The 20,330-nt window shown below is 40.5% G+C and overlaps 1 protein-coding gene across 1 annotated transcript; it reads left to right on the plus strand.

Moving 5' to 3' along the window:
* The first annotated feature begins 1,426 nt into the window (after positions 1-1,426).
* LOC114567956 (uncharacterized) lies at positions 1,427-19,810 on the plus strand. The gene is made up of 12 exons (XM_028597257.1): positions 1,427-1,939; positions 4,404-4,670; positions 5,875-6,153; positions 7,012-7,314; positions 8,826-8,915; positions 9,477-9,686; positions 12,914-13,007; positions 13,299-13,378; positions 13,520-13,549; positions 14,611-14,769; positions 15,921-16,043; positions 18,459-19,810. Exons 1-12 carry the CDS (start codon positions 1,789-1,791, stop codon positions 18,572-18,574), a joined length of 1,902 nt encoding a protein of 633 aa, XP_028453058.1. The 5' UTR covers positions 1,427-1,788; the 3' UTR covers positions 18,575-19,810.
* Positions 19,811-20,330: the final 520 nt, after the last annotated feature.

Here is a 20,330-nt window from a genome sequence, read left to right on the forward strand (position 1 = left end):
AAATGAGAACCAGCATCAGGTGTTCAAACATCAACAGAGGTGATCCATTTCTCTTGTTGGAGCAGTTTTCAGAGTCCACAGCTCCAGATCAGTTCAGGAGCATTCAGCCTGTCACACACAGATCACCTGATCTCATCTTTGGCTTTAAGAAGCTCTCAGGGGCCCCTCAGCACATCTACTCACTACAACATCAATGAAAGCACTCTTGGAGTTGTTGTTTGTTGTCGATATTTTTGATCAGGACTGTTTTCAATCAGCCACACAGAACACAAGAAGAAGAAGAAGACACTACTGCCCCCCCACAAACTGCAGAGTATCTGATCTGGAGCTGACAGTGACCTCTGACCTCCCACAAGATTTAATACATGTCTTCACATTACATTACATTAGGCTACATTGCATTATATTATATTACATTAGCCTACATTTCATTCTAGAAGATCTGAGCAGCAGAAGGTAGAATACTCCTTTCATATGTGAACACAGCTGAGAAACCAGAATAAAGTCCCGCATGTCTCCCCATCCTCTCACACAGGCTGAAATAACATCATTTTACTTCCTCTTCATAACCTCACTGTGTATGTTTTACGGAGTAACAGATGACGTTGATGCTTATCCTAAATTCCCATTGGCTCAGATGGAGAGAGATTTAGCGCCCCTTCTTGTTTTATCCTCAGTTGACCCTGGTTCTCGAGCTGGAAGGGACGGTGTCTGTCTGTCTCTCTGAATCGGTTGTCCTACGTCTGCAGCCCCGAAGCCTCCCGTCTCGTGCCGGGGTGTGTCCAACGGTAAATTCAGAGGGTCAGAAACTTAATCGCGAATTATTTTCAAGGTTAAGTTAGTGTGCACAAACATATAGGCCCTAGCTCAACAATGAAGCCACCCACATTTAATAGCCTAATATAATTAATACACATTTACAATTAATATGAGACCACAGAAGAGTAGCCTACAATAAAAAAGGTTTTCATGTCTAAGGGGATCTGATGTTCTCTAAAAATTGAGATAAGAGTAGTTTAACCAATATTTTATTATAAATCTTATTTTTCTGCATTTATGGATATGAAATTTGGCAAGAAGAAAAATAAGATATATAGGCTATAATAAAATATTGGTTAACCTTCTTTCTGAAATCATAAAAAATAAAGTAAATGTTTTGAGGTGAATTAAGGGACCATTTAAAACTGCATCAGCGTTTAACGTTGACTTTTATTCAAGCAAGAGCCTATTACATGAGAGTTTCATTTGGGCCGTATGCATCACTGAAGTGACATGTGGAGTGTAATATTGCGATTATACAACAACAACATTACAACAACGCGGTTACCAACAAAATAAAAGTGATAATCAAACTTTATTGACATTGTGAAGCAATTTGCTCTAAAAAAAAAAAAAAATAAAATAAAAACAAAAACAACAGACAGGATTTTTCTAGTCCCATCCCTGTTAGCCGACTTGGAGCTACATAGCTTTAAAGAGGGCGTGCAGCGGGGTGAATTTAGTTTAATTGTTTTCACGGGTGTTACCTTCAATAATGTCAAAACCTCGGTTTGTATGTGTATGCTGGAGAGCTAATTTAGACAGACGTTTCACACTTTTAACTCACTATAAACATCACCAAACTGACGATGCAGGTAAGAGCGCAAAGCAGTGGTACTGGTCCCACGGCCTGTCACTGTCTAGTGTAGGCTACTGTTGAGTTCAAAATCACCCAAAAAAGTAGGAAGACATAGCGGACCAGACTCGAGCTTTTATTTTGAAAAGGGGGGCGGCACCAGACAGGAGGTCATGAGTCGGTGGACGTTGTCCGTTTCTCTGGATAAACAAACATACAACAAGTTATTAATAAGTCTATCAGAGGTTCAGAAGAGACAGCTCACAATGAAGACCTGGCTGGTTCTGGTCCTCCTGGGACTCATGGTCCAGGACGCCGCAGCAGGTGAGTTTAGACCTTTTTTTTTTTTAGGTTGGTTGAATGTAAAATAAAAAATGCGTATTGTCTTTATTGACTGTATTTATGAGTTTAAGGTTCTTTTGATAGTCGTTGCTGTTTAGTTATAGGACTTCCTTGCAGATTATAGAAACGTTAAGTAACCAAACCGTTATCATAGTTTATTAATATATGCTAGATCCTGTCTGCGCAACTCTGGTTGGATTAGCATTTAGTTATAAATTTGTTAAGCTAGCCACTGTAGACTTTTTGTCAAGAAGGATAGCCGTTAGCGTATTCCTGAAATGGGCAGAAATGTGTTATTTTTGTCTCCAACTTTTAGATCTTATTTCGACCATGATTTTATAATAGCAGAAGCATTACCGAACCTGTCTGATCGATCTTAATGCTAAAATGGCAGCATGACTACGCAGCACTTTGAGGGGCCGTTTATATCAAGAATGCATGCACATATTACTACACTTTTACCTCGCACACACACATTGAAAGCGTGTACTTGCACCCCTTTTTTCACGCACACTCATAAAAAGCATGCGCATGCAACACTTTTCCTCACGCACACACATACAAAAAGCATGGACATACACTAATTTCACCACACACACACACACACACACACACACACACACACACACACACACACACACACACACACATAGAAAGCATGCACATACACTAATTTCACCTCACACACACACACACACACACACACACACACACACACACACACACATAAAGCATGCACTTTCTCTCCTGTGTTTGTGTGTGTGTGTGTGTGTGTGGGGGTGTGTGTGTGTGTGTGTGTGTAAATTAAACACATATGAACTGTATCTATCAGACTGAATCGTATCTCATCATCGGATCGTTTCAACAACAAATGGAATCCCACTGGATCCAGATTAAATGTATGGTCCTGAACCGTATCGTAGCTCATGTATCTAAATACGAATCGGATCGTCCTATTAGGGAGAGATGCACACCCCTAATAACTTATTTGTATATTCTTTGTAACTAACATTGTTGCTCGTTTTATTACATTTAACAAAGGTAGCGCTGTCCAATACATTCGAAATATCTTCCTATAGGTGATCTACCTAAGGTCAGTCGTCTGCTACTTCTAGCAATGTTCATCTGGTGAGCATGGGGCCGGCCCCTCAGCATTCATTAATCAAGGGAGCAGATGAAAACGTTGTGCGCATGTTCAACGCGCTTTCACCAACATGCTGGCCCCATAGCCAATAAAACATAATAGAACGACCTACGTCAAGACGATGTTGAAACTTAATTTATGTGGTATGGGCATTGCTAGCCAGCTACTAGCTAGCACAACTGTCAGTTATGTTCATTTGTTAGCTACTATTAATAGCGAGTCAAATACAGCGAAACAATATGAATCAAGTTGACAATTTATTAAAAGTTAAATTTAGTACATTGTAACCGCGTTACGATTACATGTGCAGTTGTGATTTCATGTACGAGGTGTGTTTGTGTTTGGATTCATTGAGCAAGTAATGTTAGGTTTGTGTGTAGTTTTAGGTTTGTGTGTGTAGTTTTATTAATGAGTCAGATGCTGCCCCTATAGGGTTTATTTTGCCCCCCAGGCTTTCCATGCCAGAGATGTCACTGCTTAGAACACAAAGGGTTTTCACACAGAATTATCAAATATAACTTAAAGCTATATTGCGTAGTTTCTGTCTCCCCCATGAGGAATTCTAAGTAATGAGAACAACACTGTTGGCGAGTCCACATGATACAAGCTTCACGTGATCGCAACACGCGACCCCACCCCCACCCCTCCTCCACCCAGTTGCTAGTAGCCAAGGAGGACACGGAGGATTACAAAAACATGATGGACTCTTCAGAAAAGGTCATTATCTTCACTCAAATTTCTGCGGGAAAGTCACCGGACGCCACAATCTTCTGAACATATCCATACTGAGAAATCCAGAGAGAGTTGTGTGGAGCTGATAGTCTTAATTAGCTTTGTAGCAACTCATTTGGCAACGGCTTGAATGTAACAGACGTTCATTAATATTAAAAAGTTACGCACTAAAGCTTTAAGTATAATTCTTAAATTTACATATATCAAGATTTATAAAAAGGGACTGGGTCAGATAATTTCCTTTTTTTGTTAGTTGTTTTTAAAAACACTAATACTCAAACATTTGAAATCCACAGACCCTCTGACAACAACATCAACTAAATGAAATTATCACGAAAAAGCAGTTTTAAGGACAAAATCCTAAGAAATATTAAAGAAAAGAGTTTTTGAAGAAAAACCTTTTTATCTATACATTCTTTTTTTGCATTTATTGACTGCACAGCAGAGATTATTAGGATGTCTTGAATGTATAGTTGTTTTTGATTCTGTGTGCAGAAAAAATACATTGTTCAGTGATTTAAACAACTGTATTATAGAAACTAACATTATAACATTCATATTTTCTTACAGTGACTCACTCTCTGAAGCATTTCTACACTGTGTCTTCTGGAGTCCCAAACTTCCCAGAGTTTGTGGTTGTTGGATTGGTTGATGGCGTTCAGATAACTCGCTATGACAGTAACACCATGAGAGAAGAACTTAAACAGGACTGGATGAGCAGAGTCACAGAAGATGATCCTCAGTTCTGGGAGAGGGAGACTGAGATCTCTAAGGGTCACCAGCAGCTCTTCAAAGCCAACATCCAAATTGTAAAGCAACGCTTCAACCAAACTGGAGGTTTGTTTATGTTTCACTTTCTACTGATAAAATGTTGTTTTATATTTTAATTTTGTATTTTAGTAAACAGATGTTAACACACACACACACACAGGAGAGTTTCAAACAAATTCTGAGGACTGAAAATTCTCGGGTCAGAATGACCGGTGGAAATAATTCCCTCTCCGCAATTAGAATTGTGTTAAAACAGGCTACAGTGATTTTCATATATTTCGTTCTAATTAACAATCCTGTTGTATTTATATAAAGAAAACGGATGTAGACTGTTAGCGTATATGGTAAAGGAAAAAAAACTACATGTCACACTTCCGCCCTGATTGAATGCAGTAGACTGCTGTAGGTTTACACACTACAAACGGTGTCAAGCAAGCCAAGAAAGTCAAAGCCCAAGCCGTGGCAAAACAGGGAAATATCGCAAATTACTTCATAAAACCAAACAGCAGCCGGTCTGTTACTCTGAAGAGACGGCTGATGTGGTACCCGTGGCTCCAGCAGAAAAGAAAAGAAAAACGCGGGCGTTCAGGCCGGACTGGAGAGAGAAGTTCCCCTGTGTGAGGTGTGATCTTGTAGAGGGAGAGGAGAGGATGTTTTTCAGTCAGTGCGAAAGGTCTGGGATGAAAAATGGCTTTACACGGGGGTCGACCAATATGAGACTATTGAGTCTCACAGAGCACAATAAATGCAGCGATCACATTTCAGCAGCCAACATTACCGGTATGAGTGTGTCAGCCAAGGTGAACCAATAGTGTCTCTGGTCATTCTCCGTGTCAGCTTGTGTCATCACAAAAGTGGAATGAACAAGCCACAAAGTTTGAGAAGGTAGTCAACCTGCCAAGAGAAGTTGACTAAACGTTGCAGTCCTGGATTTTTGGAGTCTCTAGGAGGGGGGTTATGGTGAGGGGAGGCGGTCGAGAGAGAGAGGGGGATTTATATGACCCTCCTCTGATATCAGCAGAGAGGCACTGCATTGACCTCGAAGTGCTGAGAAGTTTAATGAAACAGATCAACGTTCTTCGGACTACAATGTAACGCATTACTGTTGATAACTCAGTAATCACATTACAGTTACTTATCAAATAATTATCGCGTTACTTGCGTTACTGGTTCTTTATCTGTCTTCATAACGTGAGGGTAAAGATGTGATCTCAACTGATAATAGATGTCTCTCTCTCTCTCTCTCTCTCTCTCTCTCTCTCTCTCTCAGGCGTCCACGTTCTCCAGTGGATGTACGGCTGTGAGTGGGACGATGAGACTAATGAGGTCAATGGTTATGAACACTTTGGTTATGATGGAGAAGACTTCATATCATTTGACCTGAAGACGGAGACGTGGATCGCTCCAAACCAACAGGCTGTCATCACCAAACACAAGTGTGACCATAACACAGCTGAGATAGCTCAGAGAAAACACTACTTCACCCAGATCTGTCCTGAGTGGGGGAAGAAGTATGTGAACTATGGGAGGAGCTCTCTGCTGAGAACAGGTACAATCACATGACCTGATGGAGTTTAGCGGGGGGGAGGATACGTAGGATTTTCCCCCTTTCTGGTCTATATAGCCCCACCTCTGCTGAATTTTGTTTTCACCGCGAAGTGAACTTTGCTCTCCGGCTTGGAAGCGTTGTGTTTTATGTTGTGTTTTATGTTGGCATCACGTCGCGCTATTTCATTTTGAGATTATTTTCCATTGAATATTGAAGTTGATAAATAAATGTTTTGGCATGGCTGGCTGAGTCACACTATATCCATGGTATTGAAAGGGGGATTTAATTCTTGCATTTTTTTTGTTTTATTGTGCATGATCAAAAAACATCCCTCGGTCCCTATTAGCCGTGATAAATTAGCCTGAAGCTAATGCTTACCTGTTCAGGAGCAAATTGGCCAACTCTGCGTCCTTTTGGGCTCTAAGCTGTCTCCATCTGTTATGTCTCTGGTCACACAACTGTTAGAAACATGCTGTTTTTTTTAGGTCAGGTAGAATCTATCTCCTAACGTTAATCTATGAACTAACGTTACAGCTGTAGCGCGCTGGGTTTTACGTTTTTACAGGTAACGTTACATCTGGCAACCCGGCCTGGCTGACAAACTGGGCAGTTGATAACAACACACAGGCCAAAACACAAACAAAAATTTCAAAAGGAGAAAATACTGGCATTAGCATTGTTGTCGGAAAAGATAGTATTTCAACTTAGCATGGTTCCTTAATATCTGATGGCGCATTGGGGTCATTTTTTGATTTATTACAGTAAATTATTACATATTGGAACTTTAAAATGCGTTAAATCAACAGAAAAGATTAATCTCCAGTAAATAATAATAAAGTCTTTGTCTTCACTGTGCAGATCTTCCCTCAGTGTCTCTCCTCCAGAAGTCTCCCTCCTCTCCAGTCAGCTGCCACGCTACAGGTTTCTACCCTGACAGAGCCATGATGTTCTGGAGGAAAGATGGAGTGGAGCTTCATGAGGACGTGGACCTCGGAGAGATCCTCCCCAACCACGATGGATCCTTCCAGATGAGTGTTGACCTGGACCTTTCATCAGTCCCAGCTGGAGACTGGAGGAGGTACGACTGTGTGTTTCATCTCTCTGGTGTGGAGGACGACATCGTCACCAAACTGGACAAAGCAGAGATCAGGACCAACAGAGGTGAGACTGGAATCAGGCGGAGATGGCAAACACTAGGGCTGGGACGAAATGCTTTTGTCACGGTTCTTTTACGATACCTGGGTGGTGATTTGATTTATATTGCAATTCTAGAAGTATTGCGATTCGATAGTATTGAGCATTGCGATTTTATGTTTACTTCTTCAACAAAAAATTAAATAATACACTTCTAGAGACAATGCAATATATTATCGGACATTTCTAAAAACTAATTGTTTTCTAAAAATAATGCACACATGTAAGCAGCTCGTCCCTCACTCCTCCCTCTCGTCTAAAATCGTCACATCCGCAACCAGGATGGCTGCGCCCGTAACGGCAAACTCAACTAGGGCTGAAACGATGCCTCGAATAATTCGATTACAAAAAATCCTCGATGCAAAATGACTTGCCTCGAAGCTTCGTTACCAACGTTGTATCGCTGACGGACGGTGTTTCCGCACGGGGCATTATTACTGTCGCACACCAGACGACACATGCCGGAGCATAAATAGCGAGGGGCTAAGAGAAGAGACAGGCTGGAGAAAACTGCAGAAAGTGTCCAAAGTTTGGAATCAGTTCAAACGTAATTAAAACTAAAACTCTGTACAGTGTGTCTACTACAAAATCAAACTAGCTTAGCACGATAATAGCACGACGTCAGTGCTTTAGCATCTCAACAGAAAACATGGAGTCTAACTTAATCCTCCATTCCACGAAGAGGACCGACTAAAGGAAATCACAGAGTCGTATGGACGATGAAACTACACCAAACACAACAACTACCAAAATCAAAGACTCTCTCTCTCTCTCTCTCTCTCTCTCTCTCTCTCTCTCTCTCTCTCTCTCTCTACGGAGAAACAGCTGATCAACAATCTAATAGCATAAGTGTAACAGAGCTGTGTAACATTATAATCAAATGCATAAATGAAAATAGGTTGAGTATAACTAATATTGACATATAGGCCTACTGTATATACAGATCAGTCTCAGGTTGAAACTTGTAGTTCAGAAAGTTATGTTGCACAACTTAATGTAATGTTTATGTATGTTTAATGTATGCCTTAGTTTGAGGTTGATATTGGAAAAAAAAATCTTTAAAAACAATGTAATATGGCACTTAAATGCACTTACTATGTTTAGTTTTTTGAGAGATGATATTGTAAGCAACGTAGGCAATACAAATGTAGCTTTTTTCCAAAAATGTTGCTTTTTTTCCCTAGTTTTGGTTGTTTAAAAACGCAAAAAAAAATGATCCGATTAATCGATCGATAAAGTGCTAGATTAATCGATTACAAAAAGAATCGATAGCTGCAGCCCTAAACTCAACGACTTATAGCAGATCTCCACAAACCAATGGGTGACGTCACACATGCTCTGTCCGTTAATATTTACAGTCTATGTTTCACACCCAACAAATAAAAAGAACCTTCTTGGTTAACCTTAGTTCCACCTAGAGCTACGGTTTCCTATAAACCTCGTGTCCTAAACCAGAGAACTGATGTTTCTTTCTTCAGCCCGTCGACAGGAAACCTGGGAGGATTCAGAGCTCTTCAGATCCCAGCCGGCCTCTGACCTCGACCCCTCGGGCAAGAAACGCTACGTGGGTAGGTTGATCCTAATGTAATATTACATCATTGTTGAACTGCCAATATTAATGTGGCTTTGGTCAGCAATCGTACTATTTTAGTTTGAATTTAATTTCAATTGTAGCTAATTATTTCAATTGTTCAGTCAGACCTTTTAGCCAAGTATTTCTATTGTTTATCCATAACTTTTTGCGAATCATTTGAACTGTTTAAGCATAACTTTTAGCTAACTATTTTAGCTGCTTATGCAATACTTTTAGCTAACTCTTTACTCACTCTGGTAGGAATCCATAGTATCATAGGCTAGCTAACGTTACTGTTAGGTGATGCTACGCCAGTATTGCAAACGCGTTTGATGGATCCAAATATTATTAATATTAATCTCATGAAAAAAATGCTCTAAAGCTTTAATTGCTGTTATTCAAAATATCAGCGATTATGTAAAACAAATTTCGGTTAGACAATTATTTAATAATTGTCACAGGCCTAGCACCATGTAGCCGATATTATTTGAAATTAAATCATAATTTATATATTTATTTATTTATCTTTCTGATCCCTCCCCTCTTCCTCTCGAAGCGCCTCACGTCGTCTACCAAACGGGGAAGAAACCCGACGAGCCGTGCTCCATCACCTCTTCTCTCAGCTACTTCCCCGAAGAAGAACCCGGCGAGGTCAACGTGACGGCTCCGCCCAAGTCTCCGCCCGCCAACGTCACCGTGGTGATGGTGGAGGGATGCCCGTCCTTCGTCATCCTGGACTGGGAGAAGACGGACAACGACACTACCGGTACCAACCACCATTTATGATCAGAGATGTTTCAAAGTTCAAAGGTAACCTTTCAAGGGTTTTCTCTCCACCTGGACTCTATTTTCTACGTGTCTGTGTCTAAGTGACTGATGTTAAAAACTATCTTTTGAAAGTCGTCCAGTATTAAGCGAGACGAAACAAGCTCATTTGCGTCCACTAAAAGTGCTGTTTTTGCCAGTGACAGGCTCAGATTATTATTCTAAGTGTCTGACAACATTATGAAAATAATTTATTATGACGTTTTTGTTGCATTTTCTACATTTTGTAGTTTTTTTTTCTAAATTTGGGGCTCTTTTTTAGACAATCTTTACACTTTTACGATGTTATTGGCCCTTTTTTCTATGCTTTTGTGGTGCTTTTTTCATGATTTTTGGCACTTGTTTTTGTTGCTTTTTAGGCTGTTTTTGTCATTTTTTCAAAGTTTTGACACTTTTTCAAAGTTTTGACACTTTTTCAAAGTTTTGACACTTTTTTAGCTTTTTACCTTAAAGTGGCCCTATTATGCTTTTTGGTGTTTTTACCTTTTGCTGTGTTATATACTTTTGTTGTGCATGTAACAGAAAAAAAACTCACTCCAAATAGAGCTTTCTATCCTACAGAAAGCACTTTTTCTCAACTGTCTGAAACAGCTTGCCCACATTTGTGGGGCACATTTCTCAACCAATGACGTAGATAGCTGAGAATGCCCGCCCAGCGGCACGCCCTATAAAAGGGGGGGTGCAGGAGGCTGTCTGGCAGTGAGAAAACATTGTCGTTGTGGAGGCGTTGTGTGCTGAGGTACTGAATGGATAGTTTGCTATCACATATACTAAAAATGGGAACAATGAAGAAAAGCATAAGGGCATTGTTTGGATTTCCAAAAGAAGAAGACTAATTGGCTAAAATGCATTTATGGCAAATTCCAGATCAATATCACCCCAACATTTTTTTGTGTTTTCTGCATCTTACCAAGGATAGCTTTGTGAACTCGGCACAGGTCAAGAACGGGTTTTGTGAGCGTTTGTTACTGAAAGACGGGTCAGTTCGCAGTGTGTTTTTGTTTGTTTAAAACAAAGAACGTAGTTATATAAGACCGCTACAAAATAAGATCTTACCACTCTGAAACTTCCTGCTCCGTTAGCTCAAACTGGTAAGGAAATAGATGAGGCCATTCAGGGACCGTCTGAACTCCGTTATATTAAGGGACATGACATTTCTGTGTCTGTCTGTCTGTCTGTGTGTGTGTGTGTGTGTGTGTGTTTGTGTGTGTCTGTGCGTGTGTGTGTGCGTTTGCATGCAGGGTGTGTGATGCGTCAGGTCAGTAGTGTGTGAGTAGTAGATCTTGTAGTTAGTGCGTGCTGCTTCTGCTGCCACTCTCTGCTTTCAGCTGCTGCCACCAGACAGCCCTTTGTTCTCAGAGGGAGAAAAGAGGAGCTGAGTGTGTTCTCCTCCTCAGCCGGTACATCGCCTCTCCACGGCCAAGATCTCGTACACGCCTCCCCATGGCACACACGGTAACTGGTCCCTTGTGGCTCCAGGCTAAGTTGTACAGGATCTCAGAGCAGCAGTGGGCCCCAGAGACGTGGCATGCAGGCCCATCAGTGAGTGGAAACACCCTGATGCCTGTCAAACACTGTCCCAGCTATGGATAAATAGCCCCAGCTATGGGTAAATAGTGAAGACCACAACGACTAGGAAGGCAACCCCACAGCCACGTGGGTTAGATCGGGAGGGTGCAGTGGCTAGGGGGGCAAACCCCCGAAGACAAACCTGCACCTGGGGACCGGCACAGGCGGAGTCCAACTGACCGGACCACCGGCAGCCCCCTGCAACTCCTGCCAGACAAAGGTCATCATGGGTTCCTTCATCCCACTGGAGGTCCACCTGGTAGGAGTGAAGATGGAGGGAATGAGGTCTGCACACCCACACCCTCATCTTAATCCTCACCTATGCGAAAGCTTCTTGCCGCCACCCCCCAAAAAAGTCCTGTGGCGATGTGAGAAAACTGAAACTAGTCCTCACAACTATATAATAACTACTGCATACACACAAACACTAGTTATACAAATCATCTTTTAAAAGTTTAAAGTTTGTTGGTGTGAGGGCCCTGGGCCTGTCCTACATGTGTACTGTGGTTGGTCTTGTTAACTTGCAGGTGTAGCGGAGGAGATAATGAGATGACTGGGATCACCTGGCCGGGCCCCACCAGACTTTTTAACCCCCCCTGCCCCGAGGCCAGGCGGACACATTCTCCCGACTGCGCACCAACATGTTTTCTCTCTGTTTGAGTTTTCCCTTTGTTAACTACTGACAACATGCACCTCACATTCTCCATCACATCCATACACCTTCATTCATCACTGACACTGACAATCACATCTCATCCTTCTCTCGTTTGCATCATTATTTAATAAATGTCACTTTGTTATTGTTACGTCGCTGGGCATCTCCCTTTTTTGTTGTGGCCTGTGAGCCAGTCCTAACAAGTTGGGGGCTCGTTTGCAGTGAGTATAAAACCAGGACCTTGTTTGTGGTTTTCTTTAGTTCATCCTAGTTAGCTGCTGTTGAGGCATTTTGGTTTAGTTGAGTTGAGTCTGTTGTTGTTTAAATGTTAAGTTGCACTACAGTCATGTGTAATATAGTTTGATGTATAAATCAGGGGACAGGGGATTTGCATCCTAAACCCCCAAAATGTAAGTTGGCTTTTTGAACACCAAAGTTAGAGGGGCAGCTGGGGGGGCAAGGCCCTACAGTGGGGGGGTCAGCTGCCCCCTTACCCCCCTGTAGATCTGCCCCCGAATAGACTCCAAAAGTACTTTTTAATCATCGTAAAACACTCTTCATTCAAAAGCTGTCTTTGTTCGTCTTTCCACTGTTCCACCAATCACCACTCTGGTTTGTTTAATTCACCCATTTCCATGTGGAACTATACTGACTCTATACAGGCTAAAAGGACTGATTATTTACATGGAGTCTGGTGGGTTTGGTGATGGGGATTTCAGGGTTTCACGTTAAACAAAAAGGATCTTCCTCTTCACCAAAATGCTCTATCTCTGTACGGATCCTTTCCATATTGTTGTCAGTCACTGAGCCTGTCAGGGGCTGAAACAGTTAGTGGACGACAACTGACGAGTCCAGGTTGAAAGAAAACAACCCAGTTACCTTTAACCAGCGAGCTCTTTAGGTGTGAGATTAGCATCTGATGGTTGTGATGTGCCTCTCCTCAGAGTATGAAGTCATCTCCACCGTTGGCGAGCAGGTTTCCATCCTGACCACCGACCAGACTCACACCTCTGTGGAGAACCTCAAACCTGAGACCAGGTAGGCTGGATTTAGAGTTTACAAAAATAACATTAAACCCTTCTTTAAAAAAAAAAAAAAGATTTAACAATAAATAATAAAAAATAATATATAAAAAAAATAAAATGACAATAAATAAAAAAAGTTTTTTAGATGAATTAAAGGACATTAAAAATACATTAAACAAAAGATGAGCTCTAAGCCAAGGAGCTGGAGAGGATTACCCTGCTGATATTTCATCTCTTTCTGTAAAGTAGTTTTCAGTAAATTCAGGTATTTCTCTTTACTCTGTTTCTCTGTGTTTTCTGACAGTTATGAGTTTAAAGTGAAGCCGAAGAACGTGCTGGGTGCAGGTCCTCCCAGCGAGCCGGTCTCCTTCGACACAGAGTCTGGTACAGTAACAGTTTCTACATTTCTACATGTTTAAATCTAAAGTTAACTCACAAACTGAGCAGCTCCAGGATGGCTTTAAAATACAGTAGAACAATAAACTGGAAACTCCTTTAACAAAGTCTCTTTGTTTCCTTCATCAGCTGATCCTCGAGTGACCGACAACGTTTCAGGTACGATCAGGGGGGAGGATTTATTTCAACATTGGGGGTTTCAACAGTGCATGTTTATGATTTACACCTGGTCTCAGACTGTGTTTGGACAGAGCTGCACCTCCTGCAGAACTGGACCAAACTGTAGCTGTGCTCTTTTCGCACATCTCATAGCCAGATACAATGGAGGATCACTTGGTTTTCCTCATCCTGCATGTGATGCGTCTGACGCTGTGAGTTTTAAAGTGCCATTTTGAGTAAAATCAAGTGCATCTGATATGCTTAGTGTTTTTTTTAGTATTGTTTTTATTAATATGATGGAAATTATTATTCTCCTGTATTGTTCAAAACTTTCTGCATATTCAAAACATCACACGTGCTTCCAGATGTTATTTTTTAGGAATGATGTACATCTCGACAACAAATCAAATCAGAGAATGAGACCTTAAAAATCTCCATCTCCTTTATTTTCACGCTCCTGTTGTGATCTTTAATCCCCCTTTTTTCCCCCCAACTTTTGGGGAGTGGGTTGTCTTTCATATTTTTTGAGGAGGACAAATCTACCTCTTCTAAATATTGGGGGGCATATCCTCTGCTTCCCCTCCGAAATCTACACATATGGATACGGTTAACCCTTGTGTTTCCTGGGTCAAAATTCATAATTAAAGCTTTTTTCGACACTCTTTTTTTTTACACGTTTCTGTCAGTTTTTTTATGTTTATGACGCTTATATTTCTACAATTTCTTACGTTTTGGTCGTTTTTTTTCTGACGTTTTTGAAGCTTTTTAAAAAAAATCTTTTACCATTTTAATTTTTTTTCAAATGCTACAAAATTTAATAAATCCCTCAAATTTAATGAAAGTACTGAACTGATCATTTATGTTACTTGTGAAGAGTGCTGTATGGAACCATCCACGCTATTTCTCTTTGACAATTTGGTTGAAAGAAACCCAAAAATTCTGATAGGGAAACTTTTAAAAATGGGTCAAATTTGACCCGAGGACAACAGGAAGGTTAAAACAACACCCAAAGTGTCTTTAAACGTTTTTTCTGCTGATGAATGTGTGTCTGATGTGTGCAGGAAGAGACGCCATCTGGACTCAGTTCCCCTTCCAGACGGACTCGTCCTCCGACTGTCTCGGGAAGCAGTACGTCAAGAGGACCTGGTACAGGAAGTTGGTCGGCGTCCAGCTCTGCAACTCGCTGCGCTACAAGATCTACCTGAGCGACTCGCTCAATGGTGAGTGCCGTTAATTCTCTCTTCATATTTTATAAATTTACTGTTTTCATCGACTCAAATAAAAAAAAATAAGTTTTTGCCGCTTTTTTCCCGATGTTTTGTTGCTTTTTTTTCAACGTTTTAGGTTCTTTTTTGAAGCTTTTGGCATAAAAAAAAAAAAAAAAGCCGTTTCTTCCAAGGTTTGGGCGGCATTTTTTTTTTCTTACATTTTGGGTAAAGGAAGTTCGTCGGCGTCCAGCTGTGTAACTCTCTCCACTACAAGATTACGTTAACCCCTTAACGCCGACTGTCCCTAATTTGCATCAAACCCCTTCCATTCCGACTGCAGGCGAGATAGCGTGTGTATTCCCCCCAATGCCGGTTTGTTTACATGCGATACATACCTAGGAACCTTTTGCATGCACTGGTTTCTCGTAGGACCGGTCGGAGTGGGAGATACATCCGGTTCACGGAAGCAAAATTAAACCTAACCCTACCCCTAACCCTAACCCTACACCTACCCCTAACCCTAACCCTAAAGAAACTACTGTCAATGTTAGGGAGTAGAAGAGTGTTTTTTTTCTTGCCGTTGTCAAGATCCATGTATTTGTCAATTACAGTTTAGAAGTTCTAACAACTTTGTGACATGAATGAAATCTACTATGTGTTTTATTAATTTTACCATTTTGTAAAGAATTTTACCATAATGCCTGTTGTCGCTAATTTGCATCATACCTAAATTTATATCTACTCCATATGCTATAGACAAATTAACAATCTCAACTTAATTTAGCATCAGCTTGGAGCCGGAAACACACATAATATTTTGTTTATATAATTGTGAACAAATTCAGGCGTCAAGGGGTTAAAGATACAAGATACGTTAAAGGTCTTTTCAGACGGGGAGCGGTTGTCGTGCCTCATAATTAATTTTCAATGAGAGACGATCGCGCAGGTCGGGGGGGAATGGGGGGCAATCTGAAAGGCAACGCAACAAGCGGGCACAATCCTGTGAAGCTGTCGCGGCTGTGTTGACCCAAGAGCTGATTTATCGGGTAACTTCACGTATAGTTAGAACTTAAATTAGAATTACAGCTATACCAATTCAGCATATGTGAAGCGTCACTGAGCCTGCATCCTTCTGATCTCTTCCTGCTGGTTTGACCCTGCAGGTAAATTCTACAACATCGGGGATCAGACTGGCTTCGGCGAGGATCACTGTCAGTTCGTCGATTCCTTCCTGGATGGAAGAACAGGAGACCAGCTCCCAGCTGACCAGCTCCCCTCCAGACCCGGTAACACCTTGATTTCTTTAGGCCTGATCCTACGGTGGCCAACAGGGGCCAACACACTGCAACACACACACAGATAGACAAAACACAAGCAAATTAAGAAAACCGCTTCATTAATTTGACAACACATGTGCAGCATTTAGCAAACGCGCTGCAAATACACGCAACACAACCAAATACACACAACACGCTGCAAATCCAGAAGCAATGCAAAAAGAAAAGCACACAATCCCCGAAAACAAATGCAACGACAAAAAAATGCCATCTGATACCGTCCAAAAAAAAAACTAAATTATAAAATAAATAAATTAAAAATATGAAAATAATTTAAAGTAAATTACAATTATTGCAAATTAATCAGAATCCGATTCAGAAAGGAGTTAATTGCCGCAGTTAGTTGCACGTAGTGGAACTTGCCTTTGTGATTGGTGCATACATACACAAACACACACATATTAAACATTAATAAGGAATAAACAATAAATACAGAAACAGAAACAAATCTATCCAAAAATAGTTGTTTAGTGTTGGAGCCAAATATGTAGTTTGGAGTGTTGAGACTGTGGGTGCTGTATCTTGTATGAACATTGGGTGTCACTGTGGTATTACCTGGGGCCAGGTTATAAAGGGAAGCTCCAAATTGTTGTCGGCAGGTATTTGTCCTGGAAGGGCGAATGGTTTTTGGTATTGTTTATAGATTTAACACTGAAAACTGAAAGAATGGACATTTTCATGCTGCACCGTAAACCAAATGAACGTAGTTATTCAGCAACGTGACATCGTCTAATGATTTTCAAACGCTACACAACATGTCAACATTAGGCACTCAGAGATTTTTTGTGTTAGTTAAAAGAAAATATCAGTAGAAAACTGCACTTAAAAGAAACTTTCATTCTTTTTTTAGTGGTGGCTTTTATATTCAAGTCAATGTTCAATAAAAATGATTTCTGTTCGTTTGTTTAAAATTCAACAAGCAATTTGTTGTATTTTAGCAGAATAATGAAAGCAGCAGAAATGCAGACCTGAGTACACTTTAATATCTGTTTATTTATCGCAAGTAATATCTTTATCGCGATATTCAACAACGTTGTCTCATATCCCCAGTCCAGGATGGATGTTAATGGTAGTGAGTGACTAGGGATGGGGAGGGGTTAGGTCAGTGTCAGTGGGGGTCCAGGGTCTTGTTGATGAGGCTGACTGCAGAGGGGAAGAACCAGTTTTCATTGCATGAGGTTTTGGTCCTGATGGACCAGAGGGGAGGAGGGGTTCAAACAGTTTGTGTCCGGGGGGAGAGGGATCGGCTACAGTCTCACCTGTCTGCCTCAGCATCCTGGAGGCGTTCAGGTCCTGGAGAAACGGCAGATTTCAGCCAATCACCTTCTCAGCAGAGCGGATAATACGCTGCAGTCTGCTCTGGTCCTCAGCAGAGGCAGCAGAGCACCAGGTGAGGATGGATCAGTGATGGCGGTGTAGAAGTGCTCCATCGTTGTCTTTGACAGGTTGAACTTCTTCAGCGCTTTTTTATGATGAGGGAACTTCTACACATTGAATGCACGTTGGAGAGGAATATCCCAGGTAGTGGAGTGAGAAATCATCGCTAGCGAAGCCATACAAGCACACCGGCCCTTCACCTCGTCCCCTTCTCCTGCCATTCACTGCTCGGGCCACTGTTAACGCACCGTTGATAAGAATGTCCAATAAATCCACGCAAGTTGCAAGAAAAGTGGGAATTAGGTCCGCTGGTGTTGTTTCCCTGATGTTCATGAACTCATCTCTGATGAAAGAGCTCCGGGTATCGAAGCAGAAAACAAGACACAACAATGAGCAGCCAATCACGGTGGCCACCACCGTTGGCACCATCTGGGATGTGAAGTAATTAAAAAATGTAAATTAAATATGAGAAAATAAAATAAAAAATCCATTAAAAATATAAAAATTATATTAACAAAATACAATTATTAAAGATGTAATCAAAATAATAAAAAAGTAGCTAATTAATTTTCATAAATTCTTTTGAACCTCTATCTGATAGAAAGTCTTTCCCACAGTTTGTTCCTCTGTTTTGTTGAAATGATTAAACCAAAAAAGATTATGAACAAATTACAATTATTACAAATGATTAAAAAAATAATAATTAAATAGAAAATAATAAATAAAATAAATTCAATTATAAATAAATTAAAAGTAATAAAAAATAAGTAAATTGTTAAACTGAAATAAAAAATAAAACAAAATATAAAATAATGAAAAATAAATTACACTTATTAAAAATCTAATCAAAATAATTATAAATACATTAAATATTATAAAAATAAAATGTACATTTTACAGTTACTGAAAGGAAAAGCAGCCAACCGTGTGATAGAAAGTCTTTGTCCCAGTGTGTACCTCTGTCTGGTTGCTCCTGGTTGGTTGCAGGTTTCTACAGAGCCGAGCGTCAGGAGCCCGTCCACTTTGGACAGATCGGAGGACACTCCCACATCAACTACGTCTCGTGGTATGAGTGCGGGACGCCCATTCCTGGGAAATGGTGAACAAACTTCACGTCCGTTCTCGGAGAAACTCCAGTCGGCCAGGCTGGGAGGCAGCGACAGCAGGAGACGCCTTCACGTTACCCAGAGCTGTAAGAACATGTCCAGGACGTCCTGTTCAGGGGATACTTCACAAGAGAGCATCTTCAGATATAGCAAGCAGGCAAGGTACTGTTTTTAGTATCACCTCTGTGGAGGTTCCCAGCAAGCTCAGGCGATTGGTCGGAGAGAATCGTCACTAATCACTGCATCATCATTGCTATAGCGACAGACGGGGGTGTCCTGAACAAACCCGCCATTTTTAAATAGTTTTGCCATCAGTGTTTTTTTTTGTTGCCTCCACACATTTTGGTGCTTATTTTTTATGTGTCTGGCCCTTTTTTTGACAGTTGTGACCCCTTATATCGACATTTCTGTGTTTTTCAACTTTGTGGTGCTTTTCCCACATTTCTGACACTTTTCTTTCGAAGTTTTTGCCGTTTTTTCGATATTTGACCAACAAGTATTGTCCGAGTGTGGCCAAGGGTAGCGCACGGCTAATTCACCGGTGTGAGCTTCCTTTTGCAGGCTTTTATAAAGACAAAGTGTAACATGTTTTAAGAAATAACAAAATATTCAAAATAAATAGGATAACTACGTTTGGAATTATTGTTACGACTGAAATGTATTTGTTGTTATTACCATTTTGCAGCTAAAATCTAAACAGAAAAGTGTAAAGGATATTTAACCAGTTAAGTGAGTGAGGAGCATCTGAAACAAGTTGTCTTTCCTTTATCCGGCAAATGCACTACATTTTAGAAGTACAACTTGTTTTTATAATATTTAACATTTTAGATTTTGAGTAGATTTTGAAAAGTAGAAATGAAGACCCAAACAGTAAAATGTATTTCTAACCAGTGGAAGTGAGTAGTTGTGGCAGAAGAAGATGTTCTGGCACTTACAACTGTGGCTTCTAAAAATCATGTATTTTCTTTTATATTTCAGATGAACCCACTCAACACAGTAAGTTCTTGTTTTGTATGTATTAAAATGTTTACACTTTGAGGAGAAGAGCTTATCTATATCCACTCACTGCAACAGCTTTTATTCTGATGAAAGTCAAGTGGACGTAAAATGTGTTTTGTTCTTCACTTAAAAATGACACCAGTCAGACATGACTGCTCCCTTGAGGGATGGGTTAAATGCAGAGAATGAATTTCGCTACATGTACGTGTATGTGACAAATAAAGTACCTTTACCGTTTACCTTTTACATCATGTGTGAATAAAATATAAAGATGAAAAGAATTGTCTAATGTGGAGTTATAATCTGTTTATTTGAATTCAAATTTTCAAACTCAGGTATTGATCAGCAGTGATATAGACTCAGGTATTGATCAGCAGTGAGCAGAAAGAGTCACAGAAACTATATAAATATTGTCTGGATAAAAGATGTGACACATATTGATCTGTTTATGTAATAATCATGAATAATAATGTCTCAGATGAAGAAGTGAGAACAAAAGATCTGAGTTTTCTTATTAAACAGAAACTCTATAATGTTTTATAAAGTGCTTCAGCAACAATAAGTGAGGATGGAAAGAGAGTAGAAACAGCACCAAAGAAAGAGCAAAATGAGAACCAGCATCAGGTGTTCAAACATCAACAGAGGTGATCCATTTCTCTTGTTGGAGCAGTTTTCAGAGTCCACAGCTCCAGATCAGTTCAGGAGCATTCAGCCTGTCACACACAGATCACCTGATCTCATCTTTGGCTTTAAG

The sequence above is a fragment of the Perca flavescens genome, chromosome 14 (assembly GCF_004354835.1).
Source record: "Perca flavescens isolate YP-PL-M2 chromosome 14, PFLA_1.0, whole genome shotgun sequence".
Classification (NCBI taxonomy): domain Eukaryota; kingdom Metazoa; phylum Chordata; class Actinopteri; order Perciformes; family Percidae; genus Perca; species Perca flavescens.

Bases quoted from the DNA above. Each gene is read 5' to 3' on its own strand.
- LOC114567956 (XM_028597257.1), top strand. From the start codon at position 1,789: ATGAGTCGGTGGACGTTGTCCGTTTCTCTGGATAAACAAACATACAAC. The intron at 7,315-8,825 runs GTGAGACTGGAA...TTCTTTCTTCAG, and splicing joins AGAGATCAGGACCAACAGAG to CCCGTCGACAGGAAACCTGG. The intron at 16,044-18,458 runs GTAACACCTTGA...GGTTGGTTGCAG, and splicing joins CCAGCTCCCCTCCAGACCCG to GTTTCTACAGAGCCGAGCGT.